The sequence below is a fragment of the Miscanthus floridulus genome, chromosome 13 (assembly GCF_019320115.1).
Source record: "Miscanthus floridulus cultivar M001 chromosome 13, ASM1932011v1, whole genome shotgun sequence".
Lineage (NCBI taxonomy): Eukaryota > Viridiplantae > Streptophyta > Magnoliopsida > Poales > Poaceae > Miscanthus > Miscanthus floridulus.
The window spans coordinates 26175755-26195953 of record NC_089592.1 but is presented as its reverse complement, the minus strand read 5'-3'; the positions used below and the strand labels follow the sequence as shown (position 1 = coordinate 26195953).

At 48.2% G+C, this 20199-nt stretch overlaps 2 protein-coding genes and 1 long non-coding RNA gene across 3 annotated transcripts; all 3 read right to left on the bottom strand.

Annotated features, from left to right (window-relative positions):
- Positions 1 to 2698: 2698 nt before the first annotated feature.
- LOC136500635 (autophagy-related protein 8C) lies at positions 2699 to 4797 on the bottom strand. The gene is made up of 6 exons (XM_066496037.1): positions 4644 to 4797; positions 4449 to 4541; positions 3755 to 3810; positions 3615 to 3667; positions 3070 to 3188; positions 2699 to 2992 (listed from the first exon to the last, which is right to left on the bottom strand). Exons 2-6 carry the CDS (start codon positions 4483 to 4485, stop codon positions 2898 to 2900), a joined length of 360 nt encoding a protein of 119 aa, XP_066352134.1. The 5' UTR covers positions 4486 to 4541; positions 4644 to 4797; the 3' UTR covers positions 2699 to 2897.
- Positions 4798 to 16030: 11233 nt separating this feature from the next.
- On the bottom strand, positions 16031 to 16705 carry LOC136499624 (uncharacterized). Its single transcript, XM_066495213.1, has one exon. The coding sequence runs from the start codon at positions 16703 to 16705 to the stop codon at positions 16031 to 16033; it is 675 nt and encodes a 224-aa protein (XP_066351310.1).
- Positions 16706 to 18428: 1723 nt separating this feature from the next.
- On the bottom strand, positions 18429 to 19330 carry LOC136502019 (uncharacterized). The gene is made up of 2 exons (XR_010770399.1): positions 19087 to 19330; positions 18429 to 18957 (listed from the first exon to the last, which is right to left on the bottom strand). It is a non-coding gene; the product is annotated as an uncharacterized lncRNA (long non-coding RNA).
- Positions 19331 to 20199: the final 869 nt, after the last annotated feature.

Genomic DNA, 20199 nt, shown 5'->3' with positions numbered 1-20199 from the left:
CGTTTTATGATCAGCTTTTCTTTGCTGGTTTTCAGACATGGCATCGTGACCATTCATTCGTTTCTTCTAAAAAGTTCCCTGAATTGACCTACCTCGACGCGGGCATAGCGTGGCACATCACGGGCTATTTATCTTTCAGAAAAGGAAAAAAAAACATCACGTACGGGCTCTTTAATGTACCAAGCAAAAGCTTCATAGAACTTGGATTCCTTTCGGCGTTCTCTTCTCCCTGCTTTACCTGAGCAATTCCTGTGCTTTACCTGAACAAAGGACTACTCCATTGCAATTTTTGCAGGATGAAAACTAAATGGTCCTACATTTGTACAGGAATCACTTAGCTAGAAAAGTGACCGAGTAGAGACCTCAGTTTTTATTTTACTACTACTTGCTACTAGTAAATAAACAATGGCTACTGATGACATTTACCATTGTGATTTGTGAATAGCATATCTCGAGGTTTATATAAATTCTAGTGCAATGAAATGCAGCACTCCTGCTTATCCTGCACTATTTATAGAGGACGAGAAACAGGGAGAAAACCAAAAGTGGTACCCCAAATTAGCTGGTGAGTTGTGGTGTGTGGAGCTATATCATGTAGTATAGCAGATTCAATCATGGGCAGATTAAAACTCTGATCACTAAACACATTCATTCATATTGACTGTAACAGCTCATCATAAAAAGAGGAAACTAGGTGAGGATAGAGTATATAATGAAGAGTATAATTTATTCTGAGAGGAAATAAAGAGTACTACTATATAGTAGTCTGATACAAACATCCTATATATATGCACGAGAATGCAGTGGGCAAGAATGCCTTGGAATGAGGCAAATTAATTAATTAGCTTCATGCAATGAAATTAAATGACATATTCACTGAGGGACGTAGTACATATACATTTATGGAGAGTGCAGGAGCGCGAAGAACGTATGGATGCAGATACTGCAGCGGCGAGTGCGAGCGGGACGTGATATTGGCACGGCTCAATCAGAGAGCAGAGCCCCCGCTGGCCTCGATCTAGGGCTCGAGCTCTCGAATTGAACCGCGCCAATACCCCGTCACCATTGCATTACCTTAGCCCACCTCGATCGATCGCGAATGTACTAGAGGCAGGCAGGCAGGAAGCTCCATGGACATGCATGGATAGAGCAGCGGCTCCTTTGCAGGCTTGCAGCACGCCGGAGAAGAAGAGAGCAGTGGCAGCAGAGTGAAGCAAGAAGAAGCAGCAGCAGAAGCAGGAGCAGCAGGCCACCAGGCGGGAAATGCAGTGCCTGCCGGCGACGGCGATGAGGGCATTAATGGACGAGGCAGCGAGGTGGCGACGGGGAGGTTGGGGTATTTATTGGCAACATTGAAGGAGATGCATGCATGTCCAGGCAGGCAGGGAGGGTCGGAGGGAGTGCAGCCGCAGCGCGCGAATCTGGAGGGCGGCAGAGCTAGTAGAGCAGCCTGTGCCTGTGCCTGTGCGGGTGGCTCCTCTGCTTTCCGCCCGTTCGCTGCTTATAAATAGTATTTTTTTTTTAGTATTTTTTTTTCACAGCAAAATAGTTAATAATACTTTCAGCTATGGCTTACCAGTGAAGCGAACAGGATATTTGTTTCTCAGATCCTGTCCAGCTCCTGCTCCTGCTGCGAAAAATACGGATACCGATGCGCCCCCGTGCCTTGGTTACGAAACGAAAATTTCAAAGCTCCACTCACAAAATCGATCTTGCCTTCGCCGCTATCGCTGTGCCTATGCTCCACCAGGACAGGACTGCACTCTCAGACTGCTTTTACTATGTATTTCCGGATCTATTAGGTGCTTTGTGAGAGGAATGAGGGTGATCTGTTATCTACACTGTCACAGTACTTTTGTTTGTTTCCACAGAATCTCGATCCATAGCATATTTTTTTCTTTGATGATTAAGTCGCATAATTAATTAGTCATAGTACGAGTCTTCTTATCAGTTACTCCCTCCGTCCCAGAATAAGTGACGTTCTCGTTTCCCGAGAAACGACTACTGGCAATTATATATTAAAATATATAAATATTTATGCTAAATAATTAGTATTATCGAAAAGATCTTTTTGTCTAGTTTTTTAACAAATTTATTTGAAGATGTAAATATTGCACGTATTTTCTACAAATCGAGTCAAACTTGTGGCACGAAAACCCAAAACGTCGTTTATTTTGGGACAGAGCGAGTATCATACCTGCACTCTCTCCGTGTGCATTCTTAACTGAGACAAAATGGCAGCGTATAGCACTAATAAATTTCACAAATTCGGGTGCAACAAACGTCTGCACAAACATGGTCGCAGAACCAAGATTCGCTCGTCCGGCACCTATCAGCACTGCATGATTTCGAAATTCCAGCATTCTATCTAGGTTCTCCGGCCAAACACATGCTGGTCTTCCTGCACGGCACACGGGTTTCATCCTTCCTGCCAGAGTCCAGGTTCTCCGCCCTGCTGTGCGGTGCGCTGCGGTTCCATCGCCACCGGCTGCATGCATGCCGGTGCCCTTTCCCGGCCGCCGCCAGTCGGTCAGTGAAGTCGGCATGCATGCCGTGGGTTAAACCACCGTCACCCAGTCGGTGCCACCGGCACGAGGGAACAAAAAGTAACAGCAACATTTACCCACATGGGTGGAACCACCAACGGCACGCTCACGTTACTTTGTCACATCGATAAGCTCACGGAGGACACAGCAGGTTTTTAGCAGAATTTCTGAAGCATCCCAGAGCTGAGTAGTATTACTTAAATGTGTTTAGCATCGTATGCTTCAATTTTTTCGACAGACAAGAGTTGCTTGATGCACAGATTCTTGAGATTATGTACACAGATTCTTGAGATGCCTATTAAGTATTTACAGGAGGCATTGTTGTCCAATGGCGATCGATCGGGGCAACACTCAGAGCAGCCCGAAGGTGTTCTCGCCGCTGTAGGTCATGTAGAGGAAGCCGTCCTCGTCCTTGTTCTCCTCGTAGATGGCCGACATCAGAGCAGCTGCAGGGAGCAAAAGTGACAACAACAATGTAAGCAGGGCAACGTGGTATGGCAACATAGGAAACACTTTTCAGTACCTGTTGGTGGGAGGGTGTTCTTCACGAAGATGAAGATTGCCTTCTCAGCGCTGAGCTTGATGCGCTTCCGTACCACATACACAAACTGTCCAACTGTGAGGTCGGCAGGAACAAGGTACCTGGAAGCAATCACATATCACATATTACTAGGAGCCACACAAATATTGCAGCTGGTCTTGGCTTGTACCGATAAACTGGACTTCCTTCTGAATTAATTGATGCTGGAAGATGATACAAGGAAAGAATATGCTAATGGAGTAAGCAATCAATTTCTAGATGGCAACTTGCAGAAGAAACAGACTCTTGCTTTGGACGTTGAGTGTCTGGGACTTGCTACTAGTAGAGATAAACAACTTTAAAGGCATGATTGGCACAAGGATAATGCCCACAGCCAACAGTTTTGCATTATGAAGAGTTTGACAAAATCAATGACAAAAATTGCTAAGACAACTTTCAGAAGTACAGAAAAATATAATGTCAGGAAAAACTATTCGGAAAAATAGAAATGCAATAAAAAAATATTCTTGAAATGGATAAGAACTTACTTTTTCTTGTCAATGTCTGGGATGTCACTCCTCTCGGCCTTCTCAACAATGACCTACATTACAAGAAAGCCGATTTGAATGAGAACAAAAGCTATCATGGAAATAATCAGAGGACATGGGAAAAGATACTGAAGGCTTACAGGGATTCTATCAGGGTACTTCTCCCTGATGCGGTTAGCCTCAGCTTGCCTCCTTTCTGCGATATAAAACACATGTATAATGAGAATTCAGTCATTCTAAGACCAAAGGATACACTTGTATACAAAAGAAAAACTGAAAAATTAAAGATAGATGGAGCCTGGAGAGTTGTACAACTTGAGGACGGGTTCAGAGAATCTAGCAATTAAGAGAAGCAAATGCAGCGGTTCGGATTTACTAGTTGCTGAGGTTGGTATGAACTCTGTAGGATCATGTTTTAGGGTGCTATAAAAGCAGAGATTTGATCTGAGTGAACACAGCAAACTGTGGGTGGCACAGCCTGCAAATCGCCTAGCGAATTTAACTGCAACCATCATCAAGTTCCAACAATCCAGCCTACAGGGCAAAGCTGCAGACCCACCTATCCGTAGAACCACGAAACTAAAAAAAAAAAACTCATCTACCAAACCACCACACAGGATCGCGAAAACCGTGAGACGGTAGCACAGACCAACACCCCCAACAAAGTTCCGCTTATATAAGCTAATAAAATTCAACGAATCAATTGATGGATGGGGTCCGAACGCGGCAGCGTCTACCAGTAGCAGCCAAACAACCGAGACCCTAGCACGAGCAGCAACAACAACAACAGGTGAACCCCGGGTGAGGAGGGGATCGGGGACCGGAGGAACGAACCGAGGGGGTGCTCCAGCTTGAACGAGCTCCTCGCCATCGCTCGTGCTCCTCCTCTTGGTCTCCTCGATCGCACGCGGGGCAGAGAGCAGCGACCTGGAACAGAACAAATCGGGTCGGGTCAGGGAACGAGGAGGCGCGGGGAAAGGTGGGGGCAACCCAATCGAATCGAATCGATTGAGGGCGGCGGGCGCTCACCGGATGGAAGGAAGGCTAGAGCGGCGGCTGATTGGACGTGTGGGATTGATGGCGGAGGGGGTGGGAGGAGGCGAGAGGGAAGAAATGGTGGTGGGGGGAGGAGTGGGGATTGGGGAGTTGCTTGGTTAAATCAAATGCTACGCGCACGCAAGCGCTAACGTACTACGATTGGGTGCTTGCATTGGATTCCACCGTCAAAGCTGACCTTCACCGAAGTTTCGGAGAGTACTACTCCCTCCATGTGTGACAGAGATGAAAACGAATCGGACATCGACGGATATCACCGATATTACATTTGTTTTTATATTTCTGTCTAGATTCGGATTTGAATACGGATAGTGTCAACTATGTCGGATAGGATACGATTGGATATCGACATCATAAATATATGATTTGAGTATTCGGATACGGATACGGTATCGGATGTTGGATATCCGGACTCGGATACGGACAGATCTCAACCCCTCTAAACGGATTCGGTTTCGAATACGGTCGAAAAATATTCGTACCGTTTTCATCTCTATGTGTGACACAAATTTGAGATTAGGGCCCGTTCGTTCGGAGGAATTCTGGATGAATCTAGAGAAATTTATGAGAGGAAAACACTATTCCGGATGAAAAAAGAAGCGGATTAAGCCAAGTTTAAGAACACGCGTTAGTATGTAGAAATGCTTATACTAATATCACGTTTTTTCGAGAGATATACTAATATCACATGGATTAGTAGTAGCCTAGCCTACTAGACCCAAAACCAACCGGGCAAGTCTGGGCAACATTTCAAACACATTTTCTCTCTAAATTTTGTTAGTGTAAAGTACCATACGTGCCGTACCTTGCAAGAAAAACATATAACTTGTATCAATCTATTCTAATACGTTTTAGATTCAAACTCTATATCATGACCGAACGTGTACTACTCTAACTTCTAATATGAATGAATCCAACAATGCCATTTTGTGTGCCAAAATTTACATATTGTACAACTAACTGGTTAGAGAAATTGAGGGGGTAATTGAAGGGCAGGACATCTCCAACAGATTACTTATTATACATCATCCCTGCAAGTCACATCCAAACATGGAGCACACAAAAGGCCCAAACTACTGATTTGTTGGACATCACACTACCACTCGAGGATTTGGAAACGATCGTGGATGGCAGACTTGCAATGCTGATACGGTCCGTGACACGTCTCAAAATAACATGGTTGAAAACTTGAAATCATGAAACCACTAAACAGGTGCCGTAACTGCTGCTGTATGGCAAGGCCAGCAGATTAACAGCGCAAGCGCAGAAAATTCAGACATGCCAGAGGTCAAACGTATCAATCATGTAGCTTCAACACAAGTCTCTGAAATCTACCGATAGTTCCGACGTTTCAACACTTTCAGACGAAGTTCAGTGCACGGTTACACACCCTGTAATTGTAATTCCCACACACGAGTCATTTCTCCCCAGAGACTTGTTACACTGCTAGAGGCACAACCAACAGCTTACAGCATGGCACGTTGTTCTCTTGTCTTCAGCGTGCCTCATACTGAACAACTGCCAAAACAGAAGAAGAGAAGAGCGGTATTGATCAGACAAGTATAATGGATCAGAGAGAAAAAAATCACTTTAAACTGCCAAGATGCAAAATCTAGCATCCCATAGTATCATGGAGCAACCACGCTTTGTAAGTTAGAGCAACTACTAGAGCTTATTCTCTACTTGGCCTACCCACCATTTTGAGTGGGAACTGGGAAGTGGCTACAATGATCTAAAGAAAAGGGTGCTTTGTTCAGTTTAAACTGGAACTGGAAAAAAAAAAGTGTCTAGTAGCACAACGGACTATGCATAAATGCTTTGCTGATTAGAGTACATAGTGAGAGCTTACTATCAAATTGGTTTAGCTACCATTCTCAGTGTGAAATGGTTTCAGTGTTACGAAGGAAAAATATGCCTTCATTCTTTCAACAGACATGTATATGCCTTATAAACCATCTGATTGTTGCCTTTTCATAATCACAGTAACAATGAGTCAATGACATGCACAAAGGAAGCCAATAATAACACCATACATAGGCTAAAATGTAGTAAGCTCACAACAAACAATACATTTTCTGTAACAGAACACGAAGTATCAAGCTACTTTTGCAAATCAAACGCCATCTACAAAAACTACTACGCCTCACCCGAAGTCCTGTGGTAGCAACCCTAAACTTTCTGGTCCTCAATCACACTTTCATGTCAACTTCAATGCCCCCCTGTGATGCCTTACCCTCATCTCCCAACTAAAAGAACAACTTGCATACCCTCTACCTGCCCCATCCCTTTCTCTTTTAAAGATAGCACGACCCCTTGCATCACAGCATAATCCTCTTCAACACAATGTCCAGTGGGCAAACTTTTATTGTGGAAACAAGTTTTCCAGATTATGACCATTTCCACAGAAGAAAAGGGTGGAAGCAAGTGTCACTGGGCAGCTCAGTCATAAATGTCCAAAAATTTCCATACATTACCATGGTCGTTAAGGTTGTTTGGAGGCATGGGTATTCACCCTAAACATATTATCTATTCTCAATCTTGTATATAATAATAACTTCAAGAGAGAAAAGATTAAAAAAACACATCGAACACACATATGATGATATGAAGGTGGAACTGGAGCAACAACAATGCAATCAAACATATGTACAGGAGCATATTTAATTAATCTCTCCGAGCAAACCAAAAAAAAGAAAGCTCTATTGCATCAGCATCAATGGACCATTGCTTACAATCCCGTTCTGGGAGTGTTAACCAGCCTCTAGGAAGGAAGCATACATATCGTGATCATCTAACTACCAAATATACAGTAGATATGTAAGCATATAAACCAGTCGAGACTAACTGCCACTCAAACATGAATCATTAAAGTGAATTATGATTCATGAATATTCTAGAACCAAACTGCATTACAGAAGATTACATTTAGATGTCGGAGCACTATGATTGACAGCTAATGAACAAAAAACATAACCATATATTTAGAAAGGGTACAATAACTATCGACCAGGTAGCAAATTCAATAAGTGTAACAACATCATGAGAGTAGTGAGTAGAGACTGCAGCCACCACTTGTCAAAATACAACCAAGGAAGGAGTGCAACATTTATCTAGGAGGACAAGACCGTAGTCATTAGCAACATAGACCTCTAAACAGCACAACCATAGGAATGGATCTACTTCAAGATTAAATAATTAAAGAAATTGGAATGCGAAAGCTAGTTTTACTTGTGGCAACATGTTTCCCCTGAGAATTTAATGAAGTGCAACATGTTAAGGGTTTCCATGGTCAGGTTTTAGTTCAGTCAACAAATACACAGTGTGTGCAGCGATATTCTCAACAGTAGTATAAAAAAGGCCACATGAATCAGTTCTTTTGTACACATAGAATTTCAGCAAAGCTAGCTACGCCTTTCCTACAACTTAAAAAATATGAAAAGAAACAGTCACCTAATGGTGACTAACAAACTGGGTCCTGGTTAAAAACCAACAATGAGTTATACAAACAGGCATTCTGTAACCATTTTAACTATTTTTTTTAAAATAATCCATTCCATGTTCAATAGGCAATACCTACTTTGTACAGCACATAGAGATACACAGGGGGAAGAATTCTAGACTCAGTTAGGATAGGTAACCACAGGACAACTCAATGACACTGTGCTTGAGCAACTTGAGAGTGGTCTGTAAAGGTATACTTCCTCCAATTACAAATATAAGTCCATTTAGGTTTGTCCTAAATCAAACTTTTTTTTTAACTTTGACTATCAATGTCTAAAATTTCAGATAGATTGAAGGTATACGATTGACGTCAATATATTCATTATGGAAAGTACATTATAATATAGTACAATTCTTGTCATTTAAGATAATACAGATATTGCTAGCCAAAAGTTAAAAAAGCTTCACTTAGGAAAAAACTAGATGGACTTATATTTGTGATCTCGAATAGATTCCTGGCCATTGGATAGGAGCACTGCCGTTACCGTGCTTAGAATTGATGAAATAACTTAACACCCACATTCTTATAACAGGTTAAGATATTTTACATGGCTGTATACTATTTCCAAGAGCACATGGTACAAGTTCAAACTATACTGAGCAAAACGTAACAACAGCACAAGCCAGTTATCAGAAGCTGTATAGGATGTATCCCATTATATACATATACCAATCAGAAAGTAGAAAAGAAACCAGTCACAGGTAAAACACAAGCAATCACTTGAGACAAGGCACATAGGAATTGAATAGAGAAGGGGTAAAGGTGGCCGTACTTCGGCGGGTCCGCTTCTTGTAGAGGATGCGGTAGCCACACTCCCGGCACTGGATCACATCTCCCGGCTTCAGCGTGTTCTCAGCTCCGCAATCTGAAATAAAAGCAGTTTTCGTTCCCGTCAGAATATGGACGGGGAACTCAGTGCTTGAAGCTTGATTATTTGTGGGACTGCAAGGAAACTACTGGAGATTAAACCAGACATCCCCCACTAGTTAGGGAGTCGCTAAAACTTGTAATTTTGACCCGTATTTCAGCCATCAAAGCTTTTCTAATTTCCCGGACTGAAAACCCCTTTGTTCTTCAAGAAGCTGCTCAATGTCTACGGGTTCAAATTCCAGGACCAATTTCAGTCCTCCTGTACAACATCTACAAAACTATTTTCCAGGTGAGAAACAAGGAAACTAACTGGTTTCCCTTATTTTGCTGCCTGCTATAAACACAAAAAAATCAGTCGTGGCGAGGCGTCCCGGTCGGGAACCGCGGCCACAAATAGAGATCGAGAGGGAGGTAAGGAGGGAGAGCGAGGGATCACCTCCGCACAGGTAGCTGACGGGTTCCGGCTGCTGAGGGTCCATCCGGCGAGCCGCGAGCTAGGAACTAGGGTTTGTCTTTTCTGTGGAAGGAGGGACCAGACGGAGCAGCAGCTCCTAGCGGAGAGAGATGGGGGAAAGAGGAGGAGGAGGAGCAGTGTGTGGCTGGGCCGAGGGCCTGAGCTGGCCGCGGGCTGCCGGCCCAACTGGAGAACGTGGGTTACCAACAAGCGAACAACGGCACGTATCAGTTCAGGCCCAAGATCAAAGTTTACAGAGAGGGGATTCGCGTTTTCTATGTTTTTTTTTCATCGCTTACTTATCGTTGAAATTTCAGTCCAAATGAAAATGTAACAACTCACTGGTATATTTTTACGTATAGCAAAAATACGTGAAAAAACCTTCAATTTAAGACCTGTTTGATACATGAGCTAATTGTTAGCTAGTTAAAAAAAACTAGCTCTAGTACATCCAAATAGGTGGACTAATTTGTTAGCCACTTCAATTAGTTGTTAAACAACTAGTTAGCCAACCATAGTTAATTTGGATTAATTTTTAGCCTCAACTAGTAACCAGATATGTGTATCTAAACACACCCTTTACAACAATCTAGCATCCGAACGAAATAGAAAAGGAACAAATTCTTAATATCTTATACCGTTACTAATTGAGGGCCTTTTTCTTAAGCCTCATACTAGTTATCATGAAATGTTCTAAAAAGATAGATAAATAGATTCTATTAAAAAAAATCCAATTATTAGACTGGTGGATCATCATATGTATATCCATATACCTTGTGGTATCCGCACCCTTAGGACAAGTATATTGGTATTATCTCATAAATAGTCTCATGGTGTACCACGTAATTATGAGACGGTTTAACAAACAACACGTACAATTTATGCATTGGTATTGTCTTTTAGAGTAATTCTAGGGTCTTAAAATTTGTGCATAAAATAAATGAATGTTTATGAGTTTCATGACAATAACTACTTATGTAATGGTGCATAAGTCATCTCATAGTCCTAGGTTTTATATTATGAGGTGGTTGCTTCACGAAACCACCACCTCTTTATCTTATCTCCCTCTCTCTCCTCTCTTCTCTGTGTTTATCAAAAATTTAATATGGCACCACATGATATGACCTTTAATTTAAAACTGCTTACGTAGTGTGTCGATGTACTTGCCCTTCGAGAGTTCGAGATGTTTTGCTGCCCTCAGCCAGTGCCGTGTGGCCCATTGCCTGTTGTTCCTAGGTGGCTTGGAGCTAGTTGAAGATAATGTCCATTGGGTGGGCCTGCTTTTGCTTGTAAATTATCCATCCGAGCCATTATAAAAAAAAAGATACAATCACCTAAATCTGTCTTTAAATTACTCATCTTTACCACTAAAAGATAATCCAAATACTCCTTAAATTCGGATCTAAACTACCTCTGCTATTATGATAGATAATTCTAAAGTAACTAGCTCCTTGTATTTCTATCTAAATTACCCCTATGCCAAATAAACTAAATACACCTCAACATCTAAATTACCAACATATGGTATTATAAAATAAATAAATAAATAACCATAGAGCGAGTGCAGCTATATATATGCTTCTTCTACCACTTTCATCATATAGAAAAAAACTAAAGACTCTTTGGAAGGCCTTTTGTAGGGGTTTCTTCATCGATCTGCTTATTTAAAAGATCTATACCAAACAAGTACACAAGAGAATGACTTTTTAAACCAAAAGAATAATGAAGCCGAAGCTGTTTTAGGGCTAGAGTCAAAACCACCGAAACGTAGTTTTTTCCTGGCTTCTCCGTTTTAGGAGAAAGTCCAAACCCTGCCAAAGAAGGCTTCTCCGAGTGACAACATGCATGCAGAACAAGTATGCAATGCATTTTGATTATATTATAATAATGAATTAAATTCTGTAATTAAATTTTCTACCACATATTTGGCACATAGGCCAACGAACACAATCCAATTTGACCAGGAGAGCGTAGAGTATTTTTTACAGTGACGGTGAACAGGATGGCGATGAATTGTGAAAAGAAAGATCAATATGTGCAATGTTGCTGATAGGATTCCTGATCCTACCGGGGATACTACGAAGCCTGTAGGGATGAGAGGGAGGGAGAGCTGGCTTGGGACCTCGCTGCCGGCGAGTAGGCGCCGTGGCGAGGCTTGAGGGCGCGTGAGCAGTAGGGAAGAGGCGGCTAGGGCACAATCCCGGCTCCCTGAGGAAGCCGGAAACAATATATTGTTTCTGCTTAATTCCAATCGTTTTACAATGCATCTATATATATAGTCCTTCTAAAAATAGGAAACTAACTCGGCAATAGCCCATAATTCTAGTATCGCTAATTATCCTGGGCCCTAAGCCCGTGCATCAGGCGCCCAGGTCAGCCACCTATGGGCCTTCTCCTTACATACTGTATTCCAGTCATAACATCTCTCCCCGCCTGCAAAAACAGCTCGTCCTCGAGCTGTAAGTTGGGGTAGTCAGCACGGAAGTCGTCGAGGATCTCCCACGTCGCGTCATCTTCAGGAAGGCCATTCCACTTGATCAAAACGCGCCAGACCCCGCGGCGCTGATGGGCGCGCAAGGCACGCTCTGGAGCGGGCAGCACCCTACCGTCGTGTACTGGAGGAAGGTCGCCCGGAGTCGGTGGAGGGTCACCGCGATGCTGCTTCAGGAGGCCAACATGGAAGACGTCGTGGATGCGAGCGCCCTCCGGCAGCTGGAGACGGTAGGCGACACGACCGATGCGTTCGAGAACACGGAACGGCCCAGCCCAACGGGGCCCCAACTTGCGCTTGGCGCGTGGGTCGAGGGACTGCGTGGTGCAGTGGAGAAGACGCAGCCAGACCCACGACCCCACCTCGAACTCCACGTCCCTGTGGTTGGCGTCGTAGTGCTTCTTGGACAGCTGCTGAGCTTGAAGGAGCCGCTGACGGACCTCGGCAAGCATCTCATCACGGCTGCGGAGGATAGTATCGGCGGCCTCCGTTCGGGCCGTCCCCGGTCTGTAGGGCAGAATGGCCGGTGGAGGGCGGCCGTAGACGACCTCGAAGGGCGTAGCGCGGAGGGCGGTATGGAAGGAAGTATTATAGCAATACTCCGCCTATGACAGCCAGTCCACCCACGCCCGAGGACGGTCACCTGTCACACAGCGCAAATACATAGCTATCACCTTGTTGACCACCTCGGACTGGCCGTCCGTCTGAGGATGAAAAGCGGTACTCATGCGGAGCTGCACACCCACCATCTTGAAAAGGTCCCGCCACACATGGCCAGTGAACACGGGGTCCCGGTCGCTGACAATGGAGAGGGGGAAACCGTGCAGGCGCACAATGCCGTCGAAGAAAGCACGGGCGACCGAGGTGGCGGTGTAGGGGTGGCCGAGTGCAATAAAATGCGCGTACTTGGAGAAACGGTCGACGACGGTGAGGATGACAGATTTGCCCGCAACCTTCGGCAGCCCCTCGATGAAGTCCATGGAGATATCCGCCCACACTTGGGAGGGCACGTTGAGGGGCTGCAGCAGTCCTGCCGACTGCAGCGTCTCTGTCTTGTTGCGCTGGCACATGGTATAGGAACGCACCAAGTCCTGAACCAGCACCTTGTCCCGCGGAAAGTAGAAGTCGGCGCGGAGGCGATGCAGCGTCTTCTGGATGCCCTCATGGCCGGTCGCATGGACCAGCAGGAGCACCTGATGGCGGAGATCCTCATGGTCCGGCACATAAACGCGGGATCCATGGAGAAGGAGCCCGTGGTCGAGACACCATGACTCGCCGAGCTCGCCGGCCTGCAGCTGCTGCAGCAGCCGTTTGTCGTCTGGTGCTAACGACGTCGTGCGTCGAATGTCCTCCAGGAGGGAGAACGAGGGCCCTGACACGGCCATAGCCGCCCCGGATGCTCCTGGTGCTGAAGCGGCTGCGCTGTCCCCAACATCGCGGCGGGACAAGGCGTCTGCCACGGTATTCAGGTGTCCCGAGCGGTACTCCACCGTGAAGTCGAAGCCGAAAAGTTTACTGATCCACTGGTGCTGAGGAACGGTGGACAAACGCTGGTCAAGCAAAAATTTGAGACTATAATGATCAGTGCGAACCAGGAAGGGCCACCCCCATAGATAAGGGCGCCAATGGTGCACCGCCTGCACCAATCCGATCAGCTCGCGTTCGTAGGCGTCGAGCTTGAGATGCCGAACTGCAAAGGGCCGGTTGAAGTAGGCGAGGGGTCCCGCGCCCTGGTGGAGGACAGCGCCGAACCCCGCACCCGACGCATTGCAGTCGACCACAAAGGTCGCGTCGATGTCCGGCATCTGCAGGACGGGCCCTGTGGTCAAGGCGCGCTTGAGCGCCTTGAAAGCTGTCGTCGCGTTGTCATCCCACAGGAACACGTCTCGCCGCAAGAGACGCGTCAGCGGGGCAGCGATGATGCTGAAGTCCTTGATGAATTTCCGGTAGTATCCCACCAGGCCCAAGAAGCCGCAGAGGTCCCGGGCGGAGCGGGGAAGCGGCCATGCCACCACGGCGGTGACCTTATCGGCGTCCATGGCGACACCACCCTCGGTGATGACATGGCCTAGATAAGCCACGGACGGCGCCCCAAAGGAGCACTTGGAGCGCTTCAGATGTAGGTGGTGCGCTTGCAGGGCATTGAGGACGATGTTGACATGCTGCAAATGCTCGGCCCACGACGAGCTGTAGATAAGTATGTCATCGAAAAATACCAGCACGAACCTCCGGAGATAGGAGCGGAGGACATCGTTCATCAAGGCCTGGAACGTGGCCGGGGCATTGGAGAGCCCAAACGGCATGACCAGGAACTCGAAGTGGCCATGGTGGGTGCGGAATGCCGTCTTGTCAATGTCGTCGGGGTGCATCCGCACCTGGTGGTACCCGGAGCGGAGGTCAAGCTTGGTGAAGAATCTCGCCCCGTGCAACTCATCCAGCAGTTCATCGACCACCGGTATCGGGAACTTGTCCTAGGAGGTCTTGGCGTTAAGAGCGTGGTAGTCGATGCAGAAACGCCAAGACTGATCTGCCTTCCGTACCAAGAGAACGGGCGCGGAGAACGGCGACGTGCTAGGCTAGATGATGCCCTGCGCCAGCATAACCGTGCACTGCCGTTCTAGCTCATCCTTCTGCAGCTGGGGATAGCCATAGGGGCGCACCGCCACAGGGGCGGTACCGAGCAGCAGGTGGATGCAGTGGTCGTAGAGACGCACCGGCGGGAGCCCCGTGGGCTCCGCAAAGACGGCGGCGTGCTGCTGAAGGAGGGCGTCCAGCAAGGGCAGCCGGGAGTCCGGTGCCATCACGGCGAACAGCTGGGCAGAGGCAGCCGGTTGAGGTGCAGACGCACCAGCCACCCCCTGCCAGGTGATACGGCGCCCGTTCCTCTAGAACGATAGCGTGAGGGCCTCGCAGTCCCATAGGATGGGGCCCAAGGTCCGGATGAAATCGAAGCCAATGATGAAGTCGAAACCGCCCAAGTTGAGACCAACGCAGGTGACGGCGAAGTCCTCCTCATAGATGCGGATGGGCACGTTGCGAGCGATACCCTCGCAGGGCATGCGGTCACCATTGGCCACCGTGATCCGTAGGTGGACACCACCGACCGGAACGAGGCCGAGGCGACGCATGGTCTCCCCGTCCATGAAGTTGTGCGTTGACCCGGTATCGAGGAGGGCGAGGAAACGTTTCCCCTGGATGGTGACGGGCAGCAGCATGGAGTTAGCCGCCTGAATCCCTGCAACAGCCTGAAGGGAAACCACGAGGGCATTAGCAGCGGGCGGCGCGTGGGCGTCCTAGTCGACCGATAGCCCATCCTGGGCGTCGGCTGCCGGCTCATCGTCGAGGTAGTCGTCGCCCTCCAGGTAGAAGAGCCGCGGGCACACATGGCCGCGAACGTAGGGCTCGTCGCAGTTGAAGCACAACCCCTAACGGCGATGTTCCTGCTGCTCGGCAGGAGACAGGCGACAAAACTGGCGCATGGGCGGGGCTACGACGGCCCCCTAGGCCGGTGGCGGCACGGCTCCGACCGCGGCAGGGGCGACGTTAGGGTGGCGCTGTTGCTGTTGTGCCTAGGCCGACCGCTGTGGTGGTCGGGCGCCGCGCGCTGGTGGTGAAGGCGTGGGCGTAGACGTGCAATCCTCAAAGGTCCGCGCCAGGTACATGGCGGACTGGAGGTCCGGCAGCGCACACATCTGTACCTGCTTCCTGATGTGATCCGGGAGACCGCCCATGTACAACTCCGCCTTTTGGCGAGCGGAGAGGTCGCGGGCATGGCAGAGCACGGCGTTGTAGCGCTCGGAGTAGTCCTGCACCGTAGAGACGAAGGGAAGACGGGCGAGCTCCGCCAAACGGGTACCCAGAACCGGCGGTCCGAAACAGAGTGGGCAGAGGGCCCGAAAATGCTCCCATGGTGGCATCCCCTCGTCTTGCTCCAGGGCATAATACCAAGTCTGAGCTGCACCACGCAAGTGGTAGGATGTGAGCCAAGTCCTGGACGAGGCCGGCGTCTGCTGTCCCCTGAAGAACTGCTCGCACTGGTTCAACTAGTTGAGGGGGTCCACCGATCCATCGAATGTCGGGAACTCCAGCTTGTAGAATTTGGGCCCGGCATGGGCGCCACCCAAGGCGAGCGCCGCAGCAAGGCCGGGGTCGACCATCCCTGTGTATTGGCCGGCCGAGGGTGGAGGTGCTCCCTGGAACAACGGTCCATCTACCCCCCCATAGAAGATGTCGCCGGTGGGGGGCAGGGAAGAGGCCGCGATCGTTGATGACGGAGCCGGAGTCGCTGGCGTAGAGGAGACAGCTGTCGAGTAGATCGGCGCGGAGGCCGCCATCTGGGCCTGCAGCCAGGCGGGCAGCGACGATGGCGAGTTCGGCCACTGCAGCTGATGGAGGGGAACGCTGGACCCCGAGTGCGGCATGCCGTAGGGGTAAGACACCACCGGAGCAGACGGCGTTGGTGTGGAAGATGTGGGCGGCGGCAGATGGGGAGGCGCCGGGAACAGCGGCGGCTGCGGTTGCTGGACGAGCCCGTTCCAGGCAGCCCTCATCTCCCGCATCTCGCGCTGGATGTCGACGACGACGGAGGCCAACACATGCAGCGTGAGGGGCGCCCCGGAGGAAACCATTGCATCGGAGATCGCAGAGTTCATGGAGGACGGCGGCGCGGTGGGGGTGACGGCCGGCTGCGTGGTGACTGTAGGCAAGGGAAGCGACATCGTAGCCTGGCAAGCTGATACCAGATTGATAGGATTCCTGATCCTACCAGGGATACTACGAAGCCTGTAGGGATGAGAGGGAGGGAGAGCTGGCTTGGGACCTCGCTGCCGACGAGTAGGCGCCATGGCGAGGCTTGAGGGCGCGTGAGCAGTAGGGAAGAGGCGGCTAGGGCACAATCCCGGCTCCCTGAGGAAGCCGGAAACAATATATTGTTTCTGCTTAATTCCAATCGTTTTACAATGCATCTATATATATAGTCCTTCTAAAAATAGGAAACTAACTCGGCAATAGCCCATAATTCTAATATAGCTAATTATCCTGGGCCCTAAGCCCGTGCATCAGGCGCCCAGGTCAGCCACCTATGGGCCTTCTCCTTACATACTGTATTCTAGTCATAACAATTGCTCACGTGCCACTGCTACACAAATGATTTTACGAGGCGGTGCCCTTTTATTAACGGAGACGGTCACAAAATCCAACCGCCTCGTAAAATGCCGACGATCAACGAAGGCGGTCGATTTTATTTACCGAGGCGGTTGAAAAATGCCTGCCTCCAAAAATCAATTTACAGAGGCGGCCATAAATCCATTTTCGGAGGCCGATACACTATAAGGCCCGCCTTCGAAAATACTAGCCCAACTTGCAAAGCCCATATGTATCTCCTACCGGGCTCCTATATAAAGATGACTTAGGGTTTCTCACTTCACTCCCTCCCTCCCTCCTGACGGCGCATCGCGCCCCGTTCACTCCGACGCCACCCCGCCTCTTGCCCCCTCCCAACAGCATCCCCTCCCTCCCCTTCCTGACGGTGACCCTCCCCACAGCCGGTGCCCCTCTCCCTCCTCCCCTAAGCTCCTCCCTCGGCGGCGGCGGCTACGGCGGCGGCGGCACGCACGGGGACCCTCCTAGTGGCGGATCCTACAACGACCGCGCACGCAGGGCGCTCCCGGCGGTGGCGGTGCATCCTCGGCGAGCGCAGGCGCAGGGACGGCCTCACAACGGCGGCGGCGCATCGGATCCGCCTGAAGCACGGCTGCGGTGGCGCTCCTCCCTCAGATCTAGTTCCTCCCTCACCCGAGCAGCGGCGGCAACACTCTTCTCCCTCAGATCCGGCTTGCCCGTGGTCCTCTAGGCGGCGGCGAGCCGGATCCCGGCAGCACGGGGCGGATCTAGTGACCCTACAGGAGCAGCGCCCTATCTCTTCCTCTTCCTCCCTACGGATCTCGCTGGCTAGCGGCGGATCCGGCACCAGTGCTGCCGAAGCACCTCCACCGCAATAGATCCGGCGCCCTTCCTCATGTGCGTGGCGGCGACGTGGGCACGATGGGTGGGCTCGACGCCAGGCTTGGATGGGCTCGCGTTTGGGCTCGAATGTTTTTTTATTATTTTAATTCAATTTACGGAGGCGGCAAAAGCAACTGCCTCCATAGGTCACTGATTAACCATGACCTTTGATTGGAGGTGGTTGCAATGCCCGCCTCCATTAATCCTTTTTGCCAGCCTGCAATAAGATCTCTGTAGTAACTAGTATATTGTCAATGCTAACGCTACGGTGACATCTAGGTAACACACGTTAAACAGTAATAGTGTCGCACATGGATATAAATAGAAAACTCGTTCGTTAAGGAGGAATCTCATGCTAACGCTACAGAGACACCTAGGTAACACATATTAAATAGTCATAGTGGACATGCACGTGGATATCAATACAAAACTCATTCATAAATGAAGAATTATCTATTTCATTAAATTCTGTTATTTGTTCACTGTTCCAGAGGAATTACAGTGGGCATTAAAAACAGGAACAATAAGCTCGGATCAAATGCATCCTCAATGGCCGCTCTTCCAGGGTAAGAAGTGCTCTGGGGCCCGGAGCAGGGAGAGCACCAACGAGCAAAGACCATAGCAAAACCCGTGGCCGGTGACTGCGTGCTGACGCTTTGGGCTTTTAGGCAGCATCAGATCCGGTTGAGCGTAGCGGCAAGAAGACACACTGCAGGGCAAAAAGCGGTGAAGCCGACCAGGCGGCGTTCATCGTGGCGGTGTTCTGCTTCGACTGCTGCTTCAAGCGGCGTTGCCCGGCGCCGTCATCCGCTCCCTGTTCGTCTCGGGTTGGGACGTTGGCCTCGGGCGGCGGCGCCATGGGGAACGGCGAGCAGTGGCGTGGCGCCTCGCTACGCCTAACCTCTCCCGGCGGCTTGGCGCTGCCACACGCGCGGGGTGAGGCGCTGGAGGACCCTCTGTTGGTGACCTGAGACGAACACTTGATTGTAATGACATTGCCTTACATAAATAAATGACGAAGTATGAATAATAAAACAGGAGAAATCCTGATTATAAAAAATAAAAATCGCAACTGAGGTTGTTCAAAATGCCATACCTCACTCAAAGGATGCATAATATTTGTGCCACCATCAGCAACAAAGTTTGCATTCATCAAATCAGTTGCACTTGTTGCTTTGTCATTTACTTGCTTGACATCCCTAACCTTGAATTGAAATAGATAACATTCCAAGTGCAGGGATATCAATCAAGATGAATTTGCAATTAGCAGCAACTAACCTTTCTGTTGCCACTTCGGTTGCACAAGCACACCGCCTGACAAATAGCCTGAGCAAACCTACACATATCAACATAAAATTTAAATTAGGCAAAGGACAGAATATTCAGCAAGATTATAAACTTTTATCTACTGAATATCATGATGAGCTAGATTCACAACATAGTTTGGCATCAGCATGTAGGAAAAAAAATATCTCTCACAGCTAAAGTTACTAAATCATCCACCATACTCGTCTTCCAGGATCTGAGGGAGATCCAACTGGTAAATCATAACATGGACTTGGACACCTAAAGAACCCAATAGTTATTGATATTGCTTATGTTCATACAATTACTAGATATAAATACCATTCAAAATTTATTTGCAATAGGCATATTGTGTCTAGCTAGCTCGTCTATGAGATTGTTATAGTACTCTAACCCTTTTGAATTAATAGCACCTATTTAATTTAAGAAAGTTTAATCTAATATCCTTAAAATTTGTTGCTTCATTCACGATAAAGTTTCTACACAAAAAATGGTTATACTTGGTATAAGCCTGGACCAGGAGACAGAGAATCTATATGCCTCCAGGTTATTGTCAGTTATAGTATATTGTCCGTGCTAGCGCTACGGCGATATAAAAAAAGAACATAGATCAACCAAAGTATGATATATATGTTTGGGTAATCAAGAAACCAACCCATGCTAATGGTACACAACAACATTTATCCACACACATATTTATACCTGCCATTATACATTTATCCACACACACATATTTAACCACACACTGATTTTCTTCCTCAAATTTCCTGCTACAAGCAGCCTACAAGTTTGCTAAAAAATCAGTATAAACACTGCCAAGAAAGAAGAAAAAATAGATAATTCACAGCACTCAAAAAACAGTTTACACATAGTTACTGCATCCTGCACGGAAAGGAAGGTTAGA

Coding starts and splice junctions, on each gene's coding strand:
- LOC136499624 (XM_066495213.1), bottom strand. CDS start 16,705: ATGTCGCTTCCCTTGCCTACAGTCACCACGCAGCCGGCCGTCACCCCC.
- LOC136500635 (XM_066496037.1), bottom strand. CDS start 4,485: ATGGCGAGGAGCTCGTTCAAGCTGGAGCACCCCCTCG. Junction 3,811..4,448: donor CAAGCTGGAGCACCCCCTCG/GTTCGTTCCTCC, acceptor TTTATATCGCAG/AAAGGAGGCAAGCTGAGGCT. Junction 3,668..3,754: donor AGTACCCTGATAGAATCCCT/GTAAGCCTTCAG, acceptor CTTGTAATGTAG/GTCATTGTTGAGAAGGCCGA.